The sequence below is a fragment of the Gobio gobio genome, assembly GCF_949357685.1.
Source record: "Gobio gobio genome assembly, chromosome: 13".
NCBI classification, from domain to species: Eukaryota; Metazoa; Chordata; class Actinopteri; order Cypriniformes; family Gobionidae; genus Gobio; species Gobio gobio.
The window spans coordinates 11,446,661-11,470,263 of record NC_137106.1 but is presented as its reverse complement, the minus strand read 5'-3'; the positions used below and the strand labels follow the sequence as shown (position 1 = coordinate 11,470,263).

General features: G+C 37.6%; 1 protein-coding gene across 1 annotated transcript in view; it reads right to left on the bottom strand.

Annotated features, from left to right (window-relative positions):
- The window catches only part of pgfb (placental growth factor b), a 36,469-nt gene extending 13,155 nt beyond the window's left edge, over positions 1 to 23,314 (bottom strand). Inside the window, exon 1 of the mRNA XM_079833430.1 lies at positions 22,798 to 23,314. Within this exon, the coding sequence (XP_079689556.1) occupies positions 22,798 to 22,914 (117 nt within the window). The 5' untranslated portion in view covers positions 22,915 to 23,314. The remainder of the gene's footprint in view (positions 1 to 22,797) is intronic.
- Between the last annotated feature and the right edge of the window lie 289 nt (positions 23,315 to 23,603).

Sequence of the window (23,603 nt, the reverse complement as noted above, 5' to 3'; positions counted from 1 at the left end):
ATACTGGTTTTGATGTGCTGCGAACGGTCCCGTTGTGAGTTTCAGAAAGGAGTCTTCTTTTCTTGAATAATTTGACTCTGGACTGGTTAAGGAAGTTTCTGATGTTAAAATCTTTTCTGCTATTCCAGTTTATTTCACAGAGATATCTATATATAAGCACTCAATTCGATTTATAACACATGCTAATTGTTTCACTCCCAACTGTAACTCAGAGAGATACCACTCAGGTCAGTCTCTTAAATATTAATCCACAGTGACCTGAAGTCAAGCAGAAAGAGTATCCTTCCATCCTGTCTTTTCCAATTGATCCAGCAGTGTGGGAGAGGGCTGGCCTGCTTCGACAGGAAGAATCTGAGTAAACTGAAAAAGAGACTTCAAGCAGACACAATGTCTATGGGAACTTTTACTACAACATCACAAATTGCACAAAAAAAAATCTATAAAACTGGTGCCAGACTGCACGCCTTTACTGGCAAAACTAAGTGAGACAGGGTGGATCACTGGAATATTTCAATGATGTGTAATAACCACGAGCTCCTTAATAATAACAACAAAATCCTGTGATCATGATTTCATGCAGGCTTTTGCTTGAGGTTACATCAATCCAGACTTAACAGTAAAAGACAGATTAAAAAAAATTAAAAAACTTTTTCCAGAAGAATTTCTGCTATTTTCACAAAAAACTAGATTACCCAACAAAAACAAAGCATCTGCTTCTATATATACGTTACCAAATCTATATAATATAGATTTGGTAACACTTTAGTTTAGGGTCCAATTCTCACTATTAACTAGTTGCTTATTAGCATGTATATTACTAGAATATTGGCTGTTTATTAGTATTTATAAAACACATATTAATGCTTTACTCTACATGACCATATACATCCCTTAATCCTACCCATTACCTAAACTCAACAACTACCTTACTAACTATTAATAAGCAGTAACTAGGAGTTTATTGAGGCAAAAGTCATAGTTAATAGTGAGAATGGATCCTAATCTAAAGTGTGACCTTATCTTTAGATACATCTTTCTTTTTAAATTATAAGGTACTTTTTTATTGTTAGACTTTCAGATCTGTTCTAACATGCTGGCTAAACTATTATTACTTATATTAACATTATTGTAGAATTTTATTGAAATTAAAGCAATCAATAAACATATAGGGTCCTATTTTAATGATCTGAGCACATGGTCTGAATGAATGACAGATGACAGAAAAAACAGCACATCTAAAAGGGTTGTACCTAGTCTCTTAATGAGTCATGGGTGTGTTTTGGGCATAACGTGCAATAAACCAATCAGAGTCTCATCTCCCATTTCCTTTAAAAGCCAGTTGTGCTCGTGCCATGACGTATTCGCTATTTACATGGTGGAATTTGCGAGAGGAAAGACTGAACGCTTCTCCAGAGAGTAATCCTTTTATTTTTTATATTTAAACATGTTTGTGAGCAGCTGCACGTCCCTGTCTGTGTAATAAGCAGAATGTACGCACGTTGTACACTCGCCTATAGGCGCAGATTACAAACGTGCCCTTTAAATAACACAAAAAATACTGCGCTATTGACTTTAGAGCAGGTTTTTGTTGGTCAATGGTGCAGTCGTTTTCAGTTCCTCAGAATAGCAACGTACCTCGTTTTCAGACCAGCATGCCCGTGGGTGAACAGATGGGCGAGAGTGAATTTGCTATTTAAACAACATGGAGCTGGACTTCCGGGAAAATGATAACTACGTCTGGCTGAAACTTGCAAAAAACACTTGCGTTACGTCTGGCAACACATTGCGCCGGGTGAATGATAGGGCCCATAATCTCCCTACTCTTGGTAAAGTCACTGTAACACACAAACTCAAGTAACTTACTGCATTTTTTTTTAAATGGTGGCAATAGACACTGATGTTCCATAAAACGATAATTTAAAGAAAAGAAAAAATGCAAAAGAATACTTAATCACAACTCTTTCAGCTTAGCACACTGATATAGAATATATAATAATAGACACATTACTACATTACTTTATGCTTAACTTATCATTAGTCAATGTACATTCAAATATACTGTTTCATATAAAGTATTCATATTTGAATGTACATGAACTAGGTCTACTGATCTGTTATGTTTTTTTTGTAATTCTAATCCGCCTCCAGCTATGGGTTCGTTACAGATGTATTGCAGATAGCATTAATGTCAATATTAAAATGTACAACCTAATTCTGGAATTAGTCTGGTTCAGGGGGAAAGAAAAAAAAAAGAAACGTTTTTTTAGAGTATGGCCCTGTATGAGTAGACTGGGTAAACCCAGCCTGATCTGCCGGCAATTTGATTTCGTCCTAAAACTCAGTCTGGAAACCTGTACATTCATTTCTACTGCTTCTGTTACATTTTTGCGGGAACCAATCACAGACTGGCTGATCCACCTGGCGCGCTATTGGCAGGTGTGGCGCCCTGTTGGCCGTTCCTTGTCGTGTGTGTGTGTGGTGTCTGTATTGTTTGCAGGTGACGGGCTGATTGCGGCGTGATTGGGAGCACCGGCTTCATCGTGTTTGCTCCCTATAAAGGCGGATCATTCCTGGTGGTTTGAAGGATCTGGATTTGGTGGCTGTTCTAAGCTCTTTGTCCCATATGGCTAAACCCTGGTTCATTTTGAGCACGAATATAAAATAAAGCTCATCCTCCGCAAGATAAATGTACTCGTCTTCTCCTTATTTGTAGTGATCCTTTGTGATCGCAACTAGGGGTGCACCGATCCGACTTTTTCAGTCCCGATACCGATACCGATGCCTGGGCTTTGTGTATCTGTCGATACCCGATACCGATCCGATATATTGTTGAATTAATAATAAACTGTATATCTTCCACCTTATACCTTCCTTGAAGAGACTAAAGGCACCAGACTTTACTAACTAAACATAACTAAGACAAAATAACAGATGTATGTAAGGTGTTGAATTCTTATTTATTTAAAAAACAATTGTGCATTCAAATCTAAAATAGAATGTAATCTAACTTCTTTAAATAAATAAAATGTAGCAGTGGAAACAAAAAACAGTGTATTGGTCAAACATACAATAGTAATCTGACAGTTACCAAACATTTTTTACACTACAGATAATTGTTTTGGTATATAATCATATCAATATTAAAAAGTAGCATTACAAATTAACAAATAGTCTAATTTTCTACCATATGCAATTTAATAAAAAAATTCAGCTAGCTAATAACAACTTTGTTCTGGTTTCACCTCACTCCAGATTAAATGATTGTAGGCTAGGCCTATTTATTTTACTACACATTGTCAACAGAAATAAGATGAAATACTGTTGATAATTAAAAATAATTCTTACTACCCACTCTTGCTAAAATGGGTAAGCACACTTGTGTTCTCATTTCAGTTGCGTTCTGAGTAAATTAATAAACTGAGTTCATGAGTTCAGTGTTGGACAGATCAGTTGTTCTGGCCAGTCGTTAAAATGATTCGGTTCAAAGGAGTCATTAGGTCACGAATCGGACATTAGCAGACGCGTTGTGTGCGAATCCCGTCTGTTAGAACATCGCGAAAGATGTCAACACACAGAAAACACTTCATAACTGGATATAATTTGTCTCCCGCTTATTGAAAGTATGCTTTATGTCAGCTGGTCAGAGAAGAGTCAATGTTTTTTGAGCGCAATTCACACCCAGTGATAATTCAAGGACAAAATTGTCCGAATGTGTCACGTGCAACATGGTTTCGGTCTTCCGAGCTTTTGATTTGGATTAATATGTGAAATATGAGCGAACACTGATTATTTTGAAGACCCAGAGAGCGCGCGCGGGGGAGGAGCTCTCAGATCGGTCTCTCTGTCACTCAGTCCCAAGCGCAGCATCTGTTCTACATCACTCGTAAATCACAATAACTCATCAAATTAGGCTTTGGCCGTCAAAAAAATGTCAATGCAGGAAAGACCCTTACTTTGCAGTAATACCCTCGAAACAGCGACGAACTAGTTGGCGTGGCAAGCGTGAAATATCTCCTCCACACAGCCGAGTCTCTTCTAGCATGCGACACACGTGAAGCTGACGAATGACGTAGGTTCTGCTGCGACGGAAAAAAACACCTGGATCGGCTTGTGGATCTGTTAATTTTTCCGATCCCCGATCCAGCTATTTTGTCAGTATCGCGGCCGATATCCGATCCTAATATCGGATCGGTGCACCCCTAATCGCAACAGTGGGTTTAACACAATGACGGAAAGAGAATCGTTGCCTGTTGATCACGCCTCTTGTGGTCTGATTGGTTGAAGGACTATCCAATTGCGTACAGAGTCATTTGATTTATGCTCGTTTATCACGCCTCTTGTGCAGTAGAAAATACATAGCAGACTCCCCAGACCAATATTTAATCTTAAATTGAGCTTGGTCTGGTGATAGCCAGACAACTGTAGGAGGTCATAAAGCGTGGAATTCCTTGTATGTGCACTTATCCCAGATGAGCATGTCCGCACATCAACCAGAGCAGAAGCAAGAGCACACGCTAATAAACGAGCTTCGTTCGGGTTACGGAAGCCGTCGGCAGCGCTGTCATTTCATTTTTAGACCACGAAATCAACAATGTCACTAAAGAAGTGTGTTTCTGGTTGTGAGGGAAAGATAACCTTGTTCAGCTTCCCAAATAACCCAGTGTTAAGGACACAGTGGATGCAATTCTGCAAGTGTGTTTGTTTGTTCCTGGTCACGAGACAAAACCGCAGGTGGTGAGTGAAACTGCATCAAATGTCTGTGATTTGTTGGCAATCAGCACGCAAGTGCATATAATTTAAACAACACGAATGAATAGTGAATTCGAAAGTTATCCAGGGATAATGCCATGATGTATTTTGTGTGTGTGTGTGTGTGTGCTCGTGTCTCATTAGCCCTACCCACTGCACACCTCCATGAGCTCGGTACAGCGAATCTGTACAGCGTATCTGTCTTTTATAAATATGATAAAACTAAAGAATCCTCTGAGATATGAAGGATGCAATACTACTCTATAGGTACTTAATATTAACATGAGAATGGCAGAAATAATGTGTGTTATGTACCCTATGTCTAAAAACCATAATTTTAAAACAATGTTATGTATCTCTTCCGGGTCAAAATGGACCCGGTTGCATTAGTTAATGAACATTTCTTCAAATTCCAATGAATAAAATGCTGAAGGACAACACAAACAATATTTCCTTGGTCAAAAACATCTCCACATAAACTCCCTTGAAATTGGCCAACCATGGATAATTGTGCTCCTTATTACAGTAAGCCCTGTTGTGGCTATGTAAATGGTAGCAAATTGCCTCCAGATGAGAGATTAAAGCCTACAGAGTGGATGACAGTCCCCTGAGTGCCACTGAAGGAAGGACAGATCCATTTTTTCCTGATTGTGATTGCGCCTCGTCCCCTGGGCTATAACCAGGCCCGTACAGGAAAGAGCCAAGGTCCTGTCACCACAACAACTCATGCTACTAACTGAGACGTCTGGAAGCATATGTGTGTCAATGAATGCATGTGCAGATGAAGGAACACACCGTGCGGGGGAGGGGCTGCAGCATATTTCATGAGGGTTTCATAGTTTGTCCATAGTTCAGTAGAAGTTTTTTTGTTCTATAGAAAATTCAAGCTAACAAGCCTGATATTCCCAGATGAAATATTTGCTACAGCTGAATTAATGCACTAAATTAAATCTTGTGATGATAATTGATACAATTACAATGGTCAGTGTTTCAAAAATAAATATACAAGACATCAAAAAAAATCACATTGCCAGTTATGTGGGTATAGAAACTCATTCCTACATGCAATATGATAGTACGTTTACACATGTACTAAAAACAGGAAGGTTTTTGTCAAAATGATCCCCTTCCGCGCGGATCCGCGAAAACGACTAAAATGCTGTTTTATTCATGCCAGGCCAGAAGTTGTCACTTTGTAAAGAAACACAACACGCCTATAGACTGAACACGTAAAACACGCATGCATGACATCACCGTTTTCACACATTTGCATTTTTGTAGTTTACATGGAGATGATAACGGTATCGTTTTTAAAAACGTTGCGTTTTCAGGCCCCCAAAACACCATTGTCGTGTAAATGAATGGGCAAAATGTAGATTTTTTAAAACATTTTTAGTGGAAAACAGTGTTGTGTATACTGAAAAAAAAATATTTTTACTGCTTGCTTAGTTAAAATGAGCTAAAGAAACACAATTACTATACATTTTGTCATAACTTAATTTGATTGTGTTCAATCCACTTAAATATAAGTCAAATTGAAGCTCACTTAATCCCTTTGTGTTGAGATTACATGAATGATTTGTGTTGCATTAACTGAAATTGGGCGGGGCTTGTTAGTTCCCAGCATGCTTGGTTAAATCAAGAGAGAGTAAATGTGGTTATTTTATATGTAAAAAAAATATTTTATGTATTTTTGAGCAAGATGAGAAAGGGGGAGACTTGATGGTGTTAAATAATGTTTAATATTCAATTATGTTGGAATTATTAGAACAATTTAAATTACAGTGGGTTACCATTGTGGAGAAGAGCGGAGCATTTGATTAGCCTGTGGATTGATACAGCTAATGTCATAACTGCTCTGCTGAAGGAGCTTTTTATGCTTAGCATTTAGGATGATAATGTGTGCTGTTACTAGCTAAAAGTCTGACAACTAGCTAGTGCAGTATTATAATTCAGTTGTGTTACATTAAAATATATGAAATTGAAGTGGATGAATGAATCATGTCAGGGAGCCATAAAATATTCACTTTGAGACTACTTAATTGGGTCACTTAAAATGAATTCATTCTATGATGATGAAGTGACAGGAACAAATTATGTTTGTTTAACTTAATTGATTTCATGTGGGACCGATGTACACAATTAAATCATGTTAATCCAACAGACCCCCCCCCAGTGTGAACGGCCCCTCAAATGATAACTGTTTTAAGCATATACAACAAAATGTACAAAAATATGAATGAGGACACTGATAATTTCCTAATAATATGAATGAGAGCTGATCAAGCTATTTAAACGTACAACATTATAAAAATGTATTCTAAATTTAAAATGACAAAATAAAATACTGTAACTATAATTAGTATTAATATTAAGGCAATTGCCATAAATAATTGTTTGATTTCAGTGTTTTTATTATTCTTTAAATAAGTTATTAAAGTACTTTTTGATAATCAATATACTTGTATTGGTTTTTTTTGTTGTTGTATTATCTAAAAAGTTAATTAAGCATTAACTATATTTCATTCTTTGAAATGTATGCATAGTACATTTTTATGGTTTTTAGTTTGTTTGAATTACTAATATAATTCATGGTCACAACACTTGTTATATTGAGAAAGAAAGAAATTATATAATATAAAGGCAAGAACACAAATATTATTTCTGTGAATTTATTTTTCTTCCTCACCTATTATCTTAAATGTATGGCTAACACATACAATATAAACAATGATTCCTTGAGCCCAAATTCAATTGTTTAGGGAAACTTTAGGGAGGTGTTGATGTGCATGTTGACTCATGTTTTCTTCTAGTTCTACACACACACACACACACACACACACACACAAAGGTGATCCCTGCGGCCATGTTTGTTTCACACAAGTTAGCATGAGTGAAATGTCCTTTTGAACCAGGTGGAAAGGACAAGAATACTTTCACACAGTGTAGATAAAATACAATGCAAGAAATGCAATCTGTACTGAATGTGCTATCACTAGAAACAATAAAAAAGGAGCACATCGTACTCATCGCATAATGTAAAGTGAAGGAAGCCTGAGCAGGATCAGTTGACAGTGTGGGCTCAGGTGTTCACTTTGCCAGCAAGTCCGTCAATGGAGCTTGAATAAATAGCTGCCACTCCATGTTGTGGAGGCAGAGGAAGCCTGAGCAGACACAGATGGTCAGCTTCAAGTATTATTTTGCAATAAGTGTTGACGGAGAGGAAGCACCTGCACGTTGCGAGCCTCAGTGCTCATAACACGCGTGCTGTCGCTCCTGTCACTCTCTCTCACCTCTCATCCCTTATTTGGTGGGTTTTTCCTGACTCATTTCTTCAGCCTTTTATTCTCTGCTGTATGTTTCTATGATATACTGCTCTGTGCTGTCTGAATCACATCCTCTCTTGTTATCATAAATCTTTTTCAAAAAAAAATTGTCTGAGACAATTCTGGAGGATTTTCAATAATCTTGTCTTTCAAACTTTTGATCTTGACTTGGTGAGCAAAACCTTTTTCTATTTTCGACAGTGATGGCAGAGCTGAATTTTGAATTCTGAAAGAGGCCACAGCCACCAGGGAATACCATTTCCTTGAAAGAGTGTACATGGTCTGCAACAATGCTTAGGCAGGTGGTACATGTCAAAGTAACATCCACATGGATGGCAGGACCCAAGGTTTCCCAGCAGAACATTGCCCAAAGCATCACACTGCCTCCGCCGGCTTGCCTTCTTCCCATAGTGCATCCTGGTGCCATGTGTTCCCCAGGTAAGCGACGCACACGCACCCGGCCATTCACGTGATGTAAAAGAAAACGTGACTCGACAGACCAGACCATTTTCTTCCATTGCTCTGTGGTCCAGTTCTGATGCTCACGTGCCACTGTTGCCGCTTTCAGCGGTGGACGGGTCAGCATGGGCACCCTGACTGGTCTGCAGCTATGCAGCTCCATACACAACAAACTGCGATGCACTGTGTATTCTGACACCTTTCTATCAGAACCAGCATTAACTTCTTGAGGAATTTGAGCTACAGCAGCTCGTCTGTTCGATCGAACCATATGGGTCAGCCTTCACCACTGTTCCGTCCTTGGACCACTTTTGATATTGTTAGTTTGTTTGATTTTTTGAATTTAATTAATTAAATACATTACCAATATACGCACTTGTTATATTGAACAATAAATAAATTATAATAATACAAATAAAATTATAATAATTATCATAATAATGAAAAAATGAAGAAATTGTACATATTATTTCTGTGAATTTAGTTTTCTTCCTCACATATATATTTTGCAACATTTATATATATATATATATATTCTAGTGACTGGTCACATCTAAATATTTCAGTTGGCCAAATAGAATTTCTGTGAATTGATACAATTTAATTCACAGATATTCAATTTTTGGCCAACAAAAAAATGTAGATGTGACCAGTCACTAGAAATGTTTAAATTGGAGACCTGAAATGTTTTACAGTGTATATCATATGTTTAACTGTATTAAATATTGCAAACATTTGGACTATGTGATTATTTATTATTAGAAACTATCTATGCATTACTATCCATAAGATTAATCTTTTGATGACAACATTTTGAGAATTGAGATCACCTAAAAGACAGAAGTTTAATAAAAATGCATGACCTTCAATTTGTAAACTTGGGTTATGGCCATATTTTTTTAATTCTCTGCACTGTTCTATTTCTAAATTCGTTATTCTTGTTTCCTTAATCTTTTTTTCTCTGCAATTTCACCAAAAAGAGAATATTGCCTTTATCTAACAAATTAATCTGCATATTCCACACATATTGCTCCATTCCATACTGTAACACTGCCCATTCATTTAGTTGTGATTGAAGAATCAGTAGCACATTTATATGAGTCTGTCCTCCACATGGAATTATTGGATCTGGGCAACATCACAAATGCGCTTAGAGGGGATGTTGCCAACAACATCTTCTGACATAAGATCAGATGACCAAAATATCCAACAAAGCTGGCCTGATCCTCACTTTTAAAAACAGACACAGGACATTCACTCTGACAGCTAGAATCTGTGAAGTAACACGAAAGCCTCAAATATATTCCAGCACCACTATCATGTCCAGAGGGCCTAAGATATAAGACAAACATGTAGAACACCAGAACATAAAGTTACATGAAGGGAGAGAGACAATGTACATGATACAATGAGGAAGGAAATGAAAGCTGGCATGACGCATGACCCCCCAAAAACAGAAAATGTATCAACATTTGGAGGAAAGACTATTGAAGTGCACACTGCAGATGACACCGGAGACAGGAAGGTAAAAAAGACAGGAAAAGAAGAAAATAGAATGGCTGCAAAAATAGCAATGAACGAATGAACCTGCACAGTCAGTAAAGCAATCAATGAATCTATGAGGTAACTGTGGAGGCATTCATCAGCATGACCCTGCTGTTTAGCCATCTCTCTACGCACTGTTCTTGAGCTAATCTGAAGGTCACACGAAGTTTGGAGGTCTGTAGTAGCAATTGACTAAAGTTGGCTATTGACCCCTTCGTCGCTGAGTTGCTGTTGTTCCCAATTTCTTCCACTTTGTTATAATACCACTAACAGTTGACCGTGAAATATTTAGTAGTGAGGAAATTTCACGAATGGTCCTATTGCACAGGTGGCAACCTATACCAGTACCACGCTTGAGACCCATTTTTTCTCAAATGTTTGTAGAAGCGTCTGCATGCCTAGGTGCTTGATTTTATACACCTGTGGCCATGGAAGTTATTGGAACACCTGGATTCAATGATTTGGAGGGGTGTCCCAATACTTTTGGCAATATAGTGTATAAGCAAATGCGATAATAAACAGCATATAAATCAAAACGGCCTAACGTTACCAAATGAAATGTCGAGCCAGGACAAGCTATAGGACTGTGAAGCTTTGGGTGTTGATCTACTCCATCTATGTTTTTGTCATCATTCTGAATCGATCCGGACTTTCTCAGTTTTTTTTTTTTATTATAAACATACCAACATTCAAATGTTGATCAAAAAGAATACATGAAGGTAGAATCTTTTTTTTTTTTTTGTCTCTGGTCTTTCTTGTGATTTATTGTATGTTCAGATATACAACAAGATATTGTGGGGGCCTTGAAAGTTTTGTGAAAATGATCAAAAATGCTGGTGGTGGCTGGCAACTTTTTATTAAAAAAATAAAATAAAATAAAAACACTGGCAGTTAATAACATGGTCCAGGGGTTGATCAAATCAGGGGTGTGCAAAGGAGACATTTTTAGATAAAATCCAGGCAAAATATGAGGATGTTCTAGAGCCAGTGAACATGTTGCACATAAAGAAGGAAAATAAAAACAACAGCAATTTGTGTTGTGAGTTGGGAGTAATTGCTTACTCCCTAATTTCAGTGATTTATTTCTAACATACACCGTTCAAATGTTCACAAAGGCTGCATTATTTGAAAAAAGTTACAGTAGAAAAGCATTTATTTGAAAGAGTTTTTTAAAACAATGTAAAGTCTTCACTGTCAATTTTGATCAGTTGAATGTGTCATTGCAGAATAAAAGTATACATTTCTTTCTTTAAAAAGAAGAAATAAAATAAAGACTATGTATTGTAATATGTAGAATATGTATTTCCATAGTCGTGTCATGTAGCTACCACTTGTACCAATTAGATGAGTTATACTGTAATGATGCCTGTCATCTAACACTTCTCATATTATATTTTACACATATCAATAAATTATTCTTATTCAGAGCTCCTTACAGTCCCTCTAGTACAACATCATGACACTGGTACAATCCCAGCTAAAAAATAAAATAAAAATAATGTTATGCTAACGTTTGAAAGTTATGAAAAGTTATGAAAATGCTATGTCTGAATGTTCCCCGCATGTTCAAAATGCTCAGTTTTTAAAAACTCTGTTTTGGTAATGGAAACATTAAAGGAACATTTCCATTTGATCATTTTGCAAACATTATGTAAATGTTACTTTTGAATTTTCTCTAAAGATTCTGAAACTGTAAGAGGAACATCCGACTAAAACGTTTCAGAAAATAATGTGTTCCATGAATAACGTTTTTGTGCTAATGATTTGAGAACATTAATAAATACCAGATAAGTTTGAACGAATATTCTATTCACGTAACTGGAAGAATGTGATGGTTAATGTAATGGTTAACACAAGAATAAACCTCATTGGTTCTTGAGGAGGCTCAAACAAGCTGTGTAACACAAGAATGAACTTCATTGGTTCTCGCATGTCAAGCAAACACGCTTGAGCTTCCATTTATCATAACTGATGTCTGAGTTGATCAATGTTTAAATGTGAATACAAGCCTAAATTAAATCTGTTCATCATATAAAGTGATTGTGTCTCTTCAGAAAATGTAAACCTAAATACATAAACTAAACCACTCAATTCATATGAATGTTTCTTCTCTTTATGAAGTTTTTGAAGAGTGACATGGTAGTTGTGTAGCTGTCAATGGAGGGACAGAAATCTCTCATTTTAATACATTTTAGTAAAAAATATCATAATTTGTGTTTCAAAGATAAACTAAAGTCTAACAGTTTCAAAATGACATGATGGTGAGAAAATGACAGGATTTACATTTTTGAGTGAACTAACCCTTTAAATATGTGTCAAACTGATGAAGTTGTTTTCTTAATTTTATTTTATTTTTTCCGATTTGCATGGGTTTTCTTCAGCTGCAGCGCATTGAGCTCTCTCGGGCACCATCTAAATAGGTGAAGTAGCCCTTTAAACCTCAGCTCCCATTATAGACACATCATCGTGGGTGACACGTACGCTTATGCTGAGGACAGCATATACAACAATGACACATGGAAGAATTTCTCCCAGTGCCTGACTCAACATATTTCGGGAACACTCCGCCCGACACGAGAGGGCAGGAGAAGACATTTATAAATGGTCTTTACAACCGCATGGGCAATATTTACTTTCTCATTCTGTTTGCCTTTCTCCAGAAATGGTTAACAGTGGCAGAGCAGATGAGACAGGCGGGACGGGCGAGACAGGCAGCACAAAGGAGACATCTCTCCCTTGAGAAAAGGGAGGGAGCTCACATTATTCAGCACAGACTCTGCCCTGGTCCATTGGGAATTGCATTTCATTCCACCCAGGGGCAAAAGGTGATCTGAATGCACTGCACTGCACCAGTTAGCAATAGATGGCCAGTCTGCAAAGTAACGGGTTTAATAAAGATTCACTATCAGCAGCAAAATAGCTTCAGCTGGAACTAAAAGGGTTAAACCCTTGGCCTTATCCAAACGGGACAGTGTCCTTGTGTGTGTGCATTGGTTAATTAATATTCACAAACTGAAGACTAATGCTTTATATTTAAGCACTGGAAGAGCGCAGCTGGAATACCGGGATAACTGGGACTTTTTTGGTGCATCGACCAATATTTTCCATCAACTAAGCTTGCACATAAGTAAACCATTTAAAGGTTATTTCGTGCTCAATCCGCTGAATTTATAATATGCATTAAATTATATGCATTCAAGCTCTCTTTATGGAGCTTTTTAAGACTGTAATGTAGAGCATCTGTGCATTCTGGCACTAGTTATTGCCTCCAAATAATTGTTAAAAGGAGAAAACAGTGCTAAAATCAATAGCACTCGCTTGACTGCCCACAAAAATGTGCTCAAAAGGGCCAGATGTATTATTGTGCAAGAATCTTTAGCTAGCTAGCTAGAAAAATTATTGTCACAATATACCATTATTAATGATAACCTTGATAACCGTTAAAAAATGAAATATTATGGGAAAATAATGTTAATACTACACATACTGTATGATAATACTGGCTTGCATCCAAAATCACATACTCCCCTACTAGTAGGGAGTTTCATAATAGGCAAAAAACAGTATGTGAGCAGAGAATTATGTCCGAAGAACGTAGACGAAAAGTGTGTATCCAATGGGCAATTTACTATCCCATGAGGCCATGGGAGAGGATATTTGAATGGCAGTGAAGAGACGCAACTGAGGCTGAAAGGTCACTTGACAATGACCACAATTACATGTATGCAGCACATCTGGCTTACATTCAAACTAAATGTTCATACAACCTTTCCTTAAACAATTACTTATTCAAAAGAAGTACCAACTCAAAGAGTATTTGTACTGGTAAATAATCCAGTGCCAGAAACTGGTTGACACTATAACACAATAGGTGATAGTATTGCACCTTAGAGCTAGCCTGGATGCCAGGCGAACTTAGCCCCACCCACAACATTTGAGGTTGGGCAGTTTGGTCTGGAATTGATCTGTTGTGGAGCAACTATGCTCGAACAGGAGCTGTTCGGACCAATGAAATTGTCAGGGCGGGCTTTATACGATGATGGACAGATGATAAACAGTAACGTAAGCATCCACGTCACCAAAGAGCGCTTGAGTTGAATTCATTCTAATCCTAAACGGAGAACTTGTTTGTATATGCATTCACCTTTACTATTTCTCTCAAAAAAGATGATCGTGTTAGTAAGTAGTACCCTGTGTATCCTTAAATTATTTTTACAACACCGGCAAAGATCGTTTACACTTATCTTCTTCTTCTACTTCTTCCAGCATGAGTGCAGACAGGGTTGCCAAGTTTTGCACAACAAAACCCGTCCAATTGCTACTAAAAACTAGCCCAAAACAAGCCCAATAAATAAATAAAAAAGGAAAAATATGTGGGTTTTTTGGCAGGGTTGCCTGCTAAAATTCGCATTCCTGGGTCTAAATATCACATAATCGGGGTCGCTTCAACCTGCGGACATGGAAAAACAGCCCGCGGCAAAACCTCGGACTTGGCAACACTGTGTGCAGTTGAGTTCTGTTGACATTTGACAACTAATGTTATGCGTCGCTCCGTTGCTCTGATTGGTTGTAGACAATGTTCCCTCTAAGCTGCGCACTTGTGATGCCGCGATCGTGCGGAGAGAATAAAATGCCGCGCAGACGATAGACACAGACGCGAAATGTGGGGAGAAATCCATTTGATTGTAGTTTAAATGAAAAATAATTGCAGTGCTCTGTTCAACGGCTATAGAGTTAGTATCGCTATCGTGTTAGAACTGGTGGATGCGGTTTACAGGTTTCATAGAAAGACAATGATGTCATGTGTGAGCACGCAGCAGTGAGTCGTGTTTGCGGTCCAAATAGCTCAAAATGAGAGGCAACGAGAAATGCAAAGACGTGGAATAAAACCTCATCATGTTTTAAAGAAGAGTGGTTTGATTAAGTGGTGGAAATAACAGATGATGGACACAGCACGGTAACAAAATAGACATTTATAGTTACACACCAACCACAAGTGTAGCGCAAACTCTAAACACCAAAGTAACACACGTCAGTTTAAATAGATGTGTGTGTGGTTTGGGTTTCAGTGATGTTTAGATAACTATAAAAGAGTTCACATGTTCCCTTGAACATATTTAGCTATTAGATCTATTTGATTACTTCAGTTAGTTTTTATTTTTTTTTATTTTTTTTATATAATATACTATCTGTGTAAATACTTCCATTAGTTTTTATATTATATTAAAGGCTATTATAATTGTATTATAGAGTAAGCCTAATAAAGAATTGATCTCACAAGGGGATTGTTTAGGGATCCTTGCCATTAAAACGTTTGAAAAACCCCTGATATAGAAAATCTTGGAAATTCATAAGCAATAAACAAACATATCATATAGATGGTTTAATGCTGCCTGTCGCCAATAAATGACTGTACAAAAACACATTAAGAACAATCTCAGTGTCATATTATATTATATATTATATTATAAAGAAATGAACTGTCCTGGGGGAGATTTTAAAGTATGTCTTGGTAAAGAAGACTACAGTTAACAGCACTGTAAAATGTGCTTAAATTAGTGACTTCTGAATTAACAGTTTTTTTTTTTTTAATGGCACATTAAGGTTAAAAGTTATAACTGTATGATGAAACCACATTTTTTTGTGTGCGTTTACATACGCTGTACCGGTAAAAATGTTTTTGATCAGATGACCAAAATGTCCGCCCAATAGAGAAAAGTTTGCTCAGCGAGAAAAGAAATTAGAGGGAACATTGGTTGTAGGTCTATCCAATTGAGGTCTTTCCTGGTTTGGTTGAAACACGCCCCATAATCACAGCCCAACAGAGCAGTATCAGACTCATATTCTGACTAGAATTGAGTATGACAACGTCAGGCTACCTTAGAGCTGGTTTTTGGGGGAAAAAAAGATGGACAGCGTGTCTCCGCTGCCTTAATTTGTAGAAAAATTAAGCTAAAATATCCCAGTAAGGGTCGTTGCATATTTTTCCTTCGGAGCCTGAGTCTCAATCGCAAGCACAGCTGTCAATCATGACCTTACACCCCATTTTTATAGCATCAAATAACTAATTAAAACCAAACTTATTGGAAAAAATTAACCATTGAACATACATCTGCGTGATAAGAACTAACTAAAATGACAGAAACGAAAAAAAATGACTTAAAGTGCAGATTTTTTTGTTTGGCTCGTGTTTGGCTCGCGTCCCATTCGATTACATGGAGAGGACGGGGTTTATGACCTATACTGCAACCAGCCACCAGGGGGCGATCAAAATGCTTTGACTTCACTTTTCAGGAGCTCTGCGGCACACTTGGAGAACGTGATGAATTTGGCTGATAGTTGGTTTTTTTTTTTTCTAATGGTATCAAGATAATATTAGTTATCAGTAATTCTTTTGGCTATGATAATCATGTAAAAACCCTAGCCCATAGAAGAAAACAGCTTATGCTATAACCTGCTACAGTGCCCCTTGTGGTAAGCCTGGATTTTAAGTGAAGTATGACACATTATGTAATACAACAATGAAATCAAACTTCTTACAACTATTGCATTCACACACTTGTGTTGAGTCATCTCCCATGTAATACCCATACTGAACTGATATATTCTGTGTCTATTTTAATCTCTGTCACACAAACACTCAAATGTCCCTGATAGATTGTACACAAGTTTAAAGAAACCATCTGTGAGATGATTATCCAACACTGGGAATGACATAGCAACTCCCTTCCTTACACAAGTGATCATTACAAGACTGCTTCATACAGATCCTCCAGAAATAGAGAACAGGAGAATCAAAGAATGGACGGGAGATGAACACATTGTATAAAAGCAATGTGAATATCCTTTCATTTGCAAGAACAACACAGTCAATGCCTTCAGGGAAGGTGGAAAAGTATTAGGGTCAATGACAAACTTTTATGTGATTTTCAAGAAAAAAAGTGCTTCAATTAGATGAATGTACTATATCTTAGTTTGATAATGTTTTTAGTTTAATATTTTGTATTTTAGGGGATTTTATGGAACAAAATTATATTTATGCAGTAGTTATAATCCATTTTCCCACTTTTTGAGCATAGATCTGGAACTGAAATGTTCATACATCTTGAATGCTTTGGAGCTCAGACTTATTTGAGAATATTGCTGAAGTGAAAAAAGTTTTTAAGAAATTAACTTTAAAAAAAGTTATAGAATTTTACGTTTATTGTTTTGGAAACTGCACAAAAATACTCTTTAAAATGTTTATATGAAATATATATTTTCCAAAACATGTTTTACTCTAAAACCGCAAGAAAATCAAAGCCATAAATCTAAACAAGTTGTGTTCCAAATTTGTAGCCTGGATGCCAGCCGAACTTAGCCCCGCCCACAACATTTGAGGTTGGGCAGTTCGGTCTGGAATTGATCTGTTGTGGAGCAACTATGCCGGAACAGGCACCAGGTTCGGACCAATGAAAATGTCAGGGCGGGCTTTAGACGATGATGGACAGATGATCAACAGTAACGTAAGCATCCCCTTCACCAAAGAGCCCTTGGGTTGAATTCGTTCTAATCCTAAACGGAAAACTTGTTCGTATATGCATTCACCTTTACTATTTCTCTCAGTAATGATGATCGTGTTGGTAAGTACTCTGTGTATCCTTAAATTATTTTTTACAACACCGGCAAAGATCGTTTACACTTATCTTCTTATTCTACTTCTTCCAGCATGAGTGCAGACAGGGTTTCCAAGTTTTCACAACAAAACCCGCCCAATTGCTACTCAAAACTAGCCCAAAACAAGCCCAAAAGGCTTCCCGGGATGTGTTCTCTGGAAAAAAAAATTTCCTGCTAAAATTCGCATTCCTGGGTCTAAATATCACATAATTGGGGTCGCTTCAACCCGCGGACATGGAAATAGCCCGCGGGAAAACAGCGGACTTGGCAACACTGTGTGCAGTTGAGTTCTTGTGACATTTGACAACTTACATTATGCGCTACGTTGCTCTGATTGGTTGTAGGTCTATCCAATTGAGGTCTCTCCTGGTTCGGTTGATACACGCCCCATAATCACAGCCCAACGGAGCAGTATCAGACTCATATTCTGACTAGAATTGAGTATGACAACGTCAGGTTACCAAATTTGAGCTTGGTTTCTCCAAAAATAAGTAAGATTTTGTTTGGGTGCAGTACCAAAAGTTACCACTAGAAACGTATTTCCCATTAATTTCCAATGTGATAATTTTTGACCACAAACAGTACAAGTGTGACTAATTTTTTAGGACCATTTAACCTTTTCGAATCATATCCATGATTGTTTTGCAAGTTCATAGGGCAAGTACTAAAACCTTTACCAAGTTTCGTACCATTCCGATGAAGTAAAACATTTCTAAAAAAAACAATGAAATGTAATATTTTTTGGTCAAAAAGTGACCGAAGAGCACCAGAGAGTTAAGGGCTCTTAATGTCATTTCACAAGTTCACACTTACATATAATCAGATATAGTATAAAATATGTGTATTTGGCGTGCTGTCCAAGCAGAGGGATCCGATCTCGGAATTTGGCCCAAACCCAGAGCACTCCCTGGGGATAGGAATAATCGAGAGTTAGGAGTTGGTGTGGAGGAGGGATGCTGGAAAAACTGTCGTGGAACAGAGGTAAGTCAGCTCTATATAAGCCTCCTCTCGTGCTGATTGGGTAGATTATCTGAACGTCCTCCTCTCATCTATCAACCATCAAAGTAGTAGCATATTGTCTTTATTTTAACATTTTAATTTTAAAAAGGTTGAAAAAAAATTAAAACGAAAGATACTTTGTTTAGCATTATTACAGAAGAAGTGCTTAACCTTTTCTTTAAAATAATCTCCAGCAATAGTAACAGCAGGTGTTTCCCCAACGGTCAACGTCATTTCCCCAAGTACAACATGTTCCTGGATCAACATCTTTGTTGATCCTGGAACAACATTCTGATCAACCAATCAGATTTGAGAGACAAGTTTAGAGTTTGTGTCAAGTTTAGGCTTACAATCAGAGTTAGGTGCTTCTACATCAGTGTTATTCACCTATCATTTCTGATTTTAGGGATAGGTTATGGGTTTAGGGGTAGGGATAAGACAACATTTCTGACAGGAATACTGTTCCAGGATCAACAAAATATGTTGATCCAAGAACATGTCTTACTTGGCAAGGTCACGGTGACTGTTTGGGAACTTCCTGTAGCTCCTGAAATAACGTAAATCGAAGGTTTGACGCAAGCACAAGAGAGAGGGACAAGAGAAGACAGAGACACACTCTGACACACCCACACCTGGTGCACGGCCAGTGATATGAGAGACGGCATTAGTGCATTTTGGAAAAATGAATGGAGGCGTAAATCGGGTGTGGGGTCCGGAAGAAGTGTGTGGCTTTTGTTTTTACTACGCCCGATAAACTCTGTTCTAACCTGCCACTAGCAAGATTAATATTGAATGACAAAAGAACATACAATTTTCACTCGTTTAATGTTCGTCACTGCTCATTTTAAGCTTCTGTTACTAGAGAATACTAGATTTGCAGCAAACATTCCCTTCTATACTATTCTCTGATATGATGAACATGACATGAAAGATGGAAATAAAGTTTTCGAATAAGATGAATGCTTCAGTTGTAGTGCGAGTGTAGGCTATACAGCCGCTTTAATCCGCTTTGACACAAAGAACTACTTGAGTAATAAAAACTGTCAATCATGAAGTTGACGCCCTTCCAAAGATGAACTGTGGCAGTCTAACAGACAGAGTTTGGCTATTTCAACTTCACCCATGGGGGTAATGCATTTCAAGTAACTTGAGTTACGTAATCAGATTACTTTTTTTCAAGTAACTAGTAATTTAACGCATTTAAATTTACAACAAAATATCTGAGTTACTTTTTCAAATAAGTAATGCAAGTTTTTCCCATTTATTGACTGACAGCGCTCTTGTGTCCCCATGTCAAAAAAAAATCATTGAGCGCATGGTCTGAAGCGGATCCACTTTTGCTAGTTTAACAATGGAATAAACGGTCGGCGTGCCAGACGCATGGTCCAAAAGGGTTCTCTTAATGTGTCATGGGTGTGTTTTGGGCGTAACATGGAAATAAACCAATCAGAGTCTCATCTCCCATTCCCTTTAAAAGCCAGTTGCGCTTGCTTGCGGATTCGCTATTTACATGCCGGAATTTGCGAGCGGAAAAACTGAACGCTTCTCCAGAGAGTAATCCTTTTATTTTTAATATTTAAACATGTTTGTGAGCTGCTGCGTGTCCCTGTGTGTGTAATAAGTGGAGTGTACGCACTTTGTGGACTTGCCTATAGGCGCATATTACTAACACACCCTTTTAAATAACACAAAAAATACTGCGCAATTGACTTTAGAGCAGGTTTTTGTTGGTCAATGGCGCAGTCGTTTTCAGTTCCTCAGAATAGCAACGCACCAATGCGCCTGAACACACCTGGTTTTCAGACCAGCACGTCCATGGGCAAACAGATGGGCACGAACGCATTTGCTATTTAAACAACATCGCGCTGGACGTGAAAAAGATAAATGCGTCTGGCTGAAACTAGCAAAAAACATTTTTTTCACGCCTGGTGTCACATTGCGCCAGGTGAATGATAGGGCCCGTTGTGTGTAAACATGATGTTTATTGTAGTTCTAGACTAAATGTGAGCATGCAAAATCAAAAAACTACACTAACATCCAATACTTAAATAAAACAAATATTTGTATGCATTTAACCTAACTTTTTTGACCAATGTACTTACTGCTGACCTTCGATGATTCAGTTAAAACATAAGCAAAATGACTTTAGATTTTTTGTTTTTATTGGTGAAGTAAGTGTTAAAGGGATAGTTCACCCAAAAATGAAAATTAGCCCATAATTTACTGACCCTCAAGTCATCCTACGTGTATATGACATTTATGAGTTATATTACAAAAGTCCAGGCTAATCCAAGCATTAGAATTTGATTTATAGTTGCTCTGTTTTTGAAGTCCATAAAAAGTGCATCTGTCCGTCAAATAACGTGCTCCACACAGCTCTGGGGTGTTAATAAAGGCCTTCTGAAGCGAATCGATGCATTTGTGTAAGAAAAATATTCATATTTAAAACTTGATCAAGTACCACCTTCCGTGGAAAAGTGTTGAATGTTGAAAGTGAAACTCAAGATGCGTACGTGACGTCATGACGAGCCAACCTGGTCGCGTTAGTCTTTCGATCGGCAGGGGAACTTTCAACAATTTTTCTGTAAATTGAACAGGGAAGGCGGTCGGCCGAAAGTTTACTTGATAAAGTTTTAAATATGGATTTTTTTTTTACACAAACGCATCGATTCGCTTCAGAAGGCCTTTATTAACACCCCAGAGCCGCGTGGAGCACGTTTTTCGACGGACAGATGCACTTTTCATGGACTTCAAAAACAGAGCAACTATAAATCCAATTCTAATGCTTGGATTAGCCTGGACTTTTGTAATATAACTCAGATTTTATTAGTCTGAAAGAAGAATGTCATATACACCTAGGATGACTTGAGGGTGAGTAAATTATGCGCTAATTTTCATTTTTGGATGAACTATCCCTTTAAACTTTCTTCTCCTGCATCCTAAAAACAAGCCCAGCCAGGGTAAGAAAACGTAGCACAAAAGTAACAAAGTAATGCAATTAGTTACTTTTTAAGGGAGTAATGCAATATTGTAATTTCCCCACCGCTGCCCATGACTAACAGGTGCAGAAGCCCATTTGTGCACGTTGTCAAACACAAGCATGGTGAGAAGGAATAGATAAGAAAGTTGAGGTAGACTCTCCTGCCAACATTTCTCCTTACAGACTCGACTTTGCTATCTCTAACATGACGTGTGGTGCGAGCTGTGGGACAATTATCTTTTTATTCAACGTTGTGAAACTTGGCATTTCGTAGTGGATAGTTAAAATGGATATAGACAGTGTGCCATTTTTCTTTTATATCTTGGTCTTAGTTAAGAACACATGCTAGTTCAAATATGTCTGACAACATAGCCTATTGCCTAATTGGTCTCTCATTATCTTTGACAACAGTAGAAAGCTGTAAAGATATCGTCTGACTGTCCAATTTGACGATTTTGGCATTCATTCATCACTACTGTGGGTTAGAGGAGGTGATGCAGTTCGTCACGTTTCGTTTCATGACTCAACGCTTTCTCTTGCAGCACTTCAAAAAGGGATCAAGTTATAGAGGGCGTTATAAAAACAGCCGTCTGCGAGGCTTTACTGGGAGCCGTGTCAAAAGTAAACTGACTCCATTCATTCAGTCAGTTCTTTCATGGCTTGTCAGCTGCACGTAGACCCGTTTAAATCCTCCTTTTCCTCTTTTTAATTCATTAATACTTTCGAAAGGAAAACCTATCAGTTGAGTATCCCTGTTCTGGGCACGTAGGCTAACAACATTCACAGAGCGTTTATATTATCACACATAAGTCTTAAAGGCCATTCAAAATGGACACGTATTAATTTAATTACTTTTAATTTGGGCATGGCTTTTCTAAAACTTAGATGCGCGACGTCTATTTGACGTATAAGTAGGTATACATCAATAATTAAAAGATGTGCATACTTTACAAATTGCAAACGCGTTTTGCCTGATACGCGGCACAACTAGAACGCTAGCGTTCTTGTTTTGTAGTGTAACATCGCTATAATTTACGCAGGTTAACTGTAAAAAAATAAATAAAAAAAGGCCCATATGCTCACCTGTGCAGGTAAAATGCTCAACTGGACCGCAGCAACTATTTGTAACAGTAACGTCAAGTAACTCATCTCGAATGCCAGGACGGGTCCAGTGGTAGAAAAATCCAAACAGTAGTCCATCCAAATAGTTATGTCAATATGGAAATTTCGACATATATTCCACAAACTGTTCTGGATGGCCAGCTCGTGCCTTCCTCGTCAGCAGTAAAGTGATAGCTTTCTCAAAGCGTCCAAATAAAATGAAACAATCAGTAAAATGCGCATATATATTTTTAATATTTTTGGCTTCATAAAAAAAAAATCAGTGGTGGCACGTCACTTAATTGCATCCAATGTAAATCGCCTCGGCTCGAATATCTGTGGTAAAATGTTTAAAATATGTCCTTGTAGAGTAACCCGTGTTTATAGTTGGCAGGTATTAATCGTCCTGGAAATCCAGCTTCTGTTTCCTGGTGCAAGATTCCTGCTCGCGCATTTCCCAAATAGAGTGGCACACTTCCACATGAGCGCCCTGACTACCTTTCAACAAGTTGATCATTTAAATCTCCTCCTCCTGAAGTCTTGCTCATGTTCATACTGTCCTCCCACTGCCCTCCCCTCCATGAACTCACAGCTCACACTTTATTTCACTTTCTATACTAAATCAGTAACTATGTTTAGACAAACACTGCAAAAAGTGGTCACCTGCAATTGTTATGTGAAAGATATTTCTTATCTAATCCTCAAATGTAGTTTTGTTGGGCTAGCTTAATGTATTTAGATTGATTCAGTGATGTTAAATAATATTTTTTGTCTGTTATAGTTTAGAT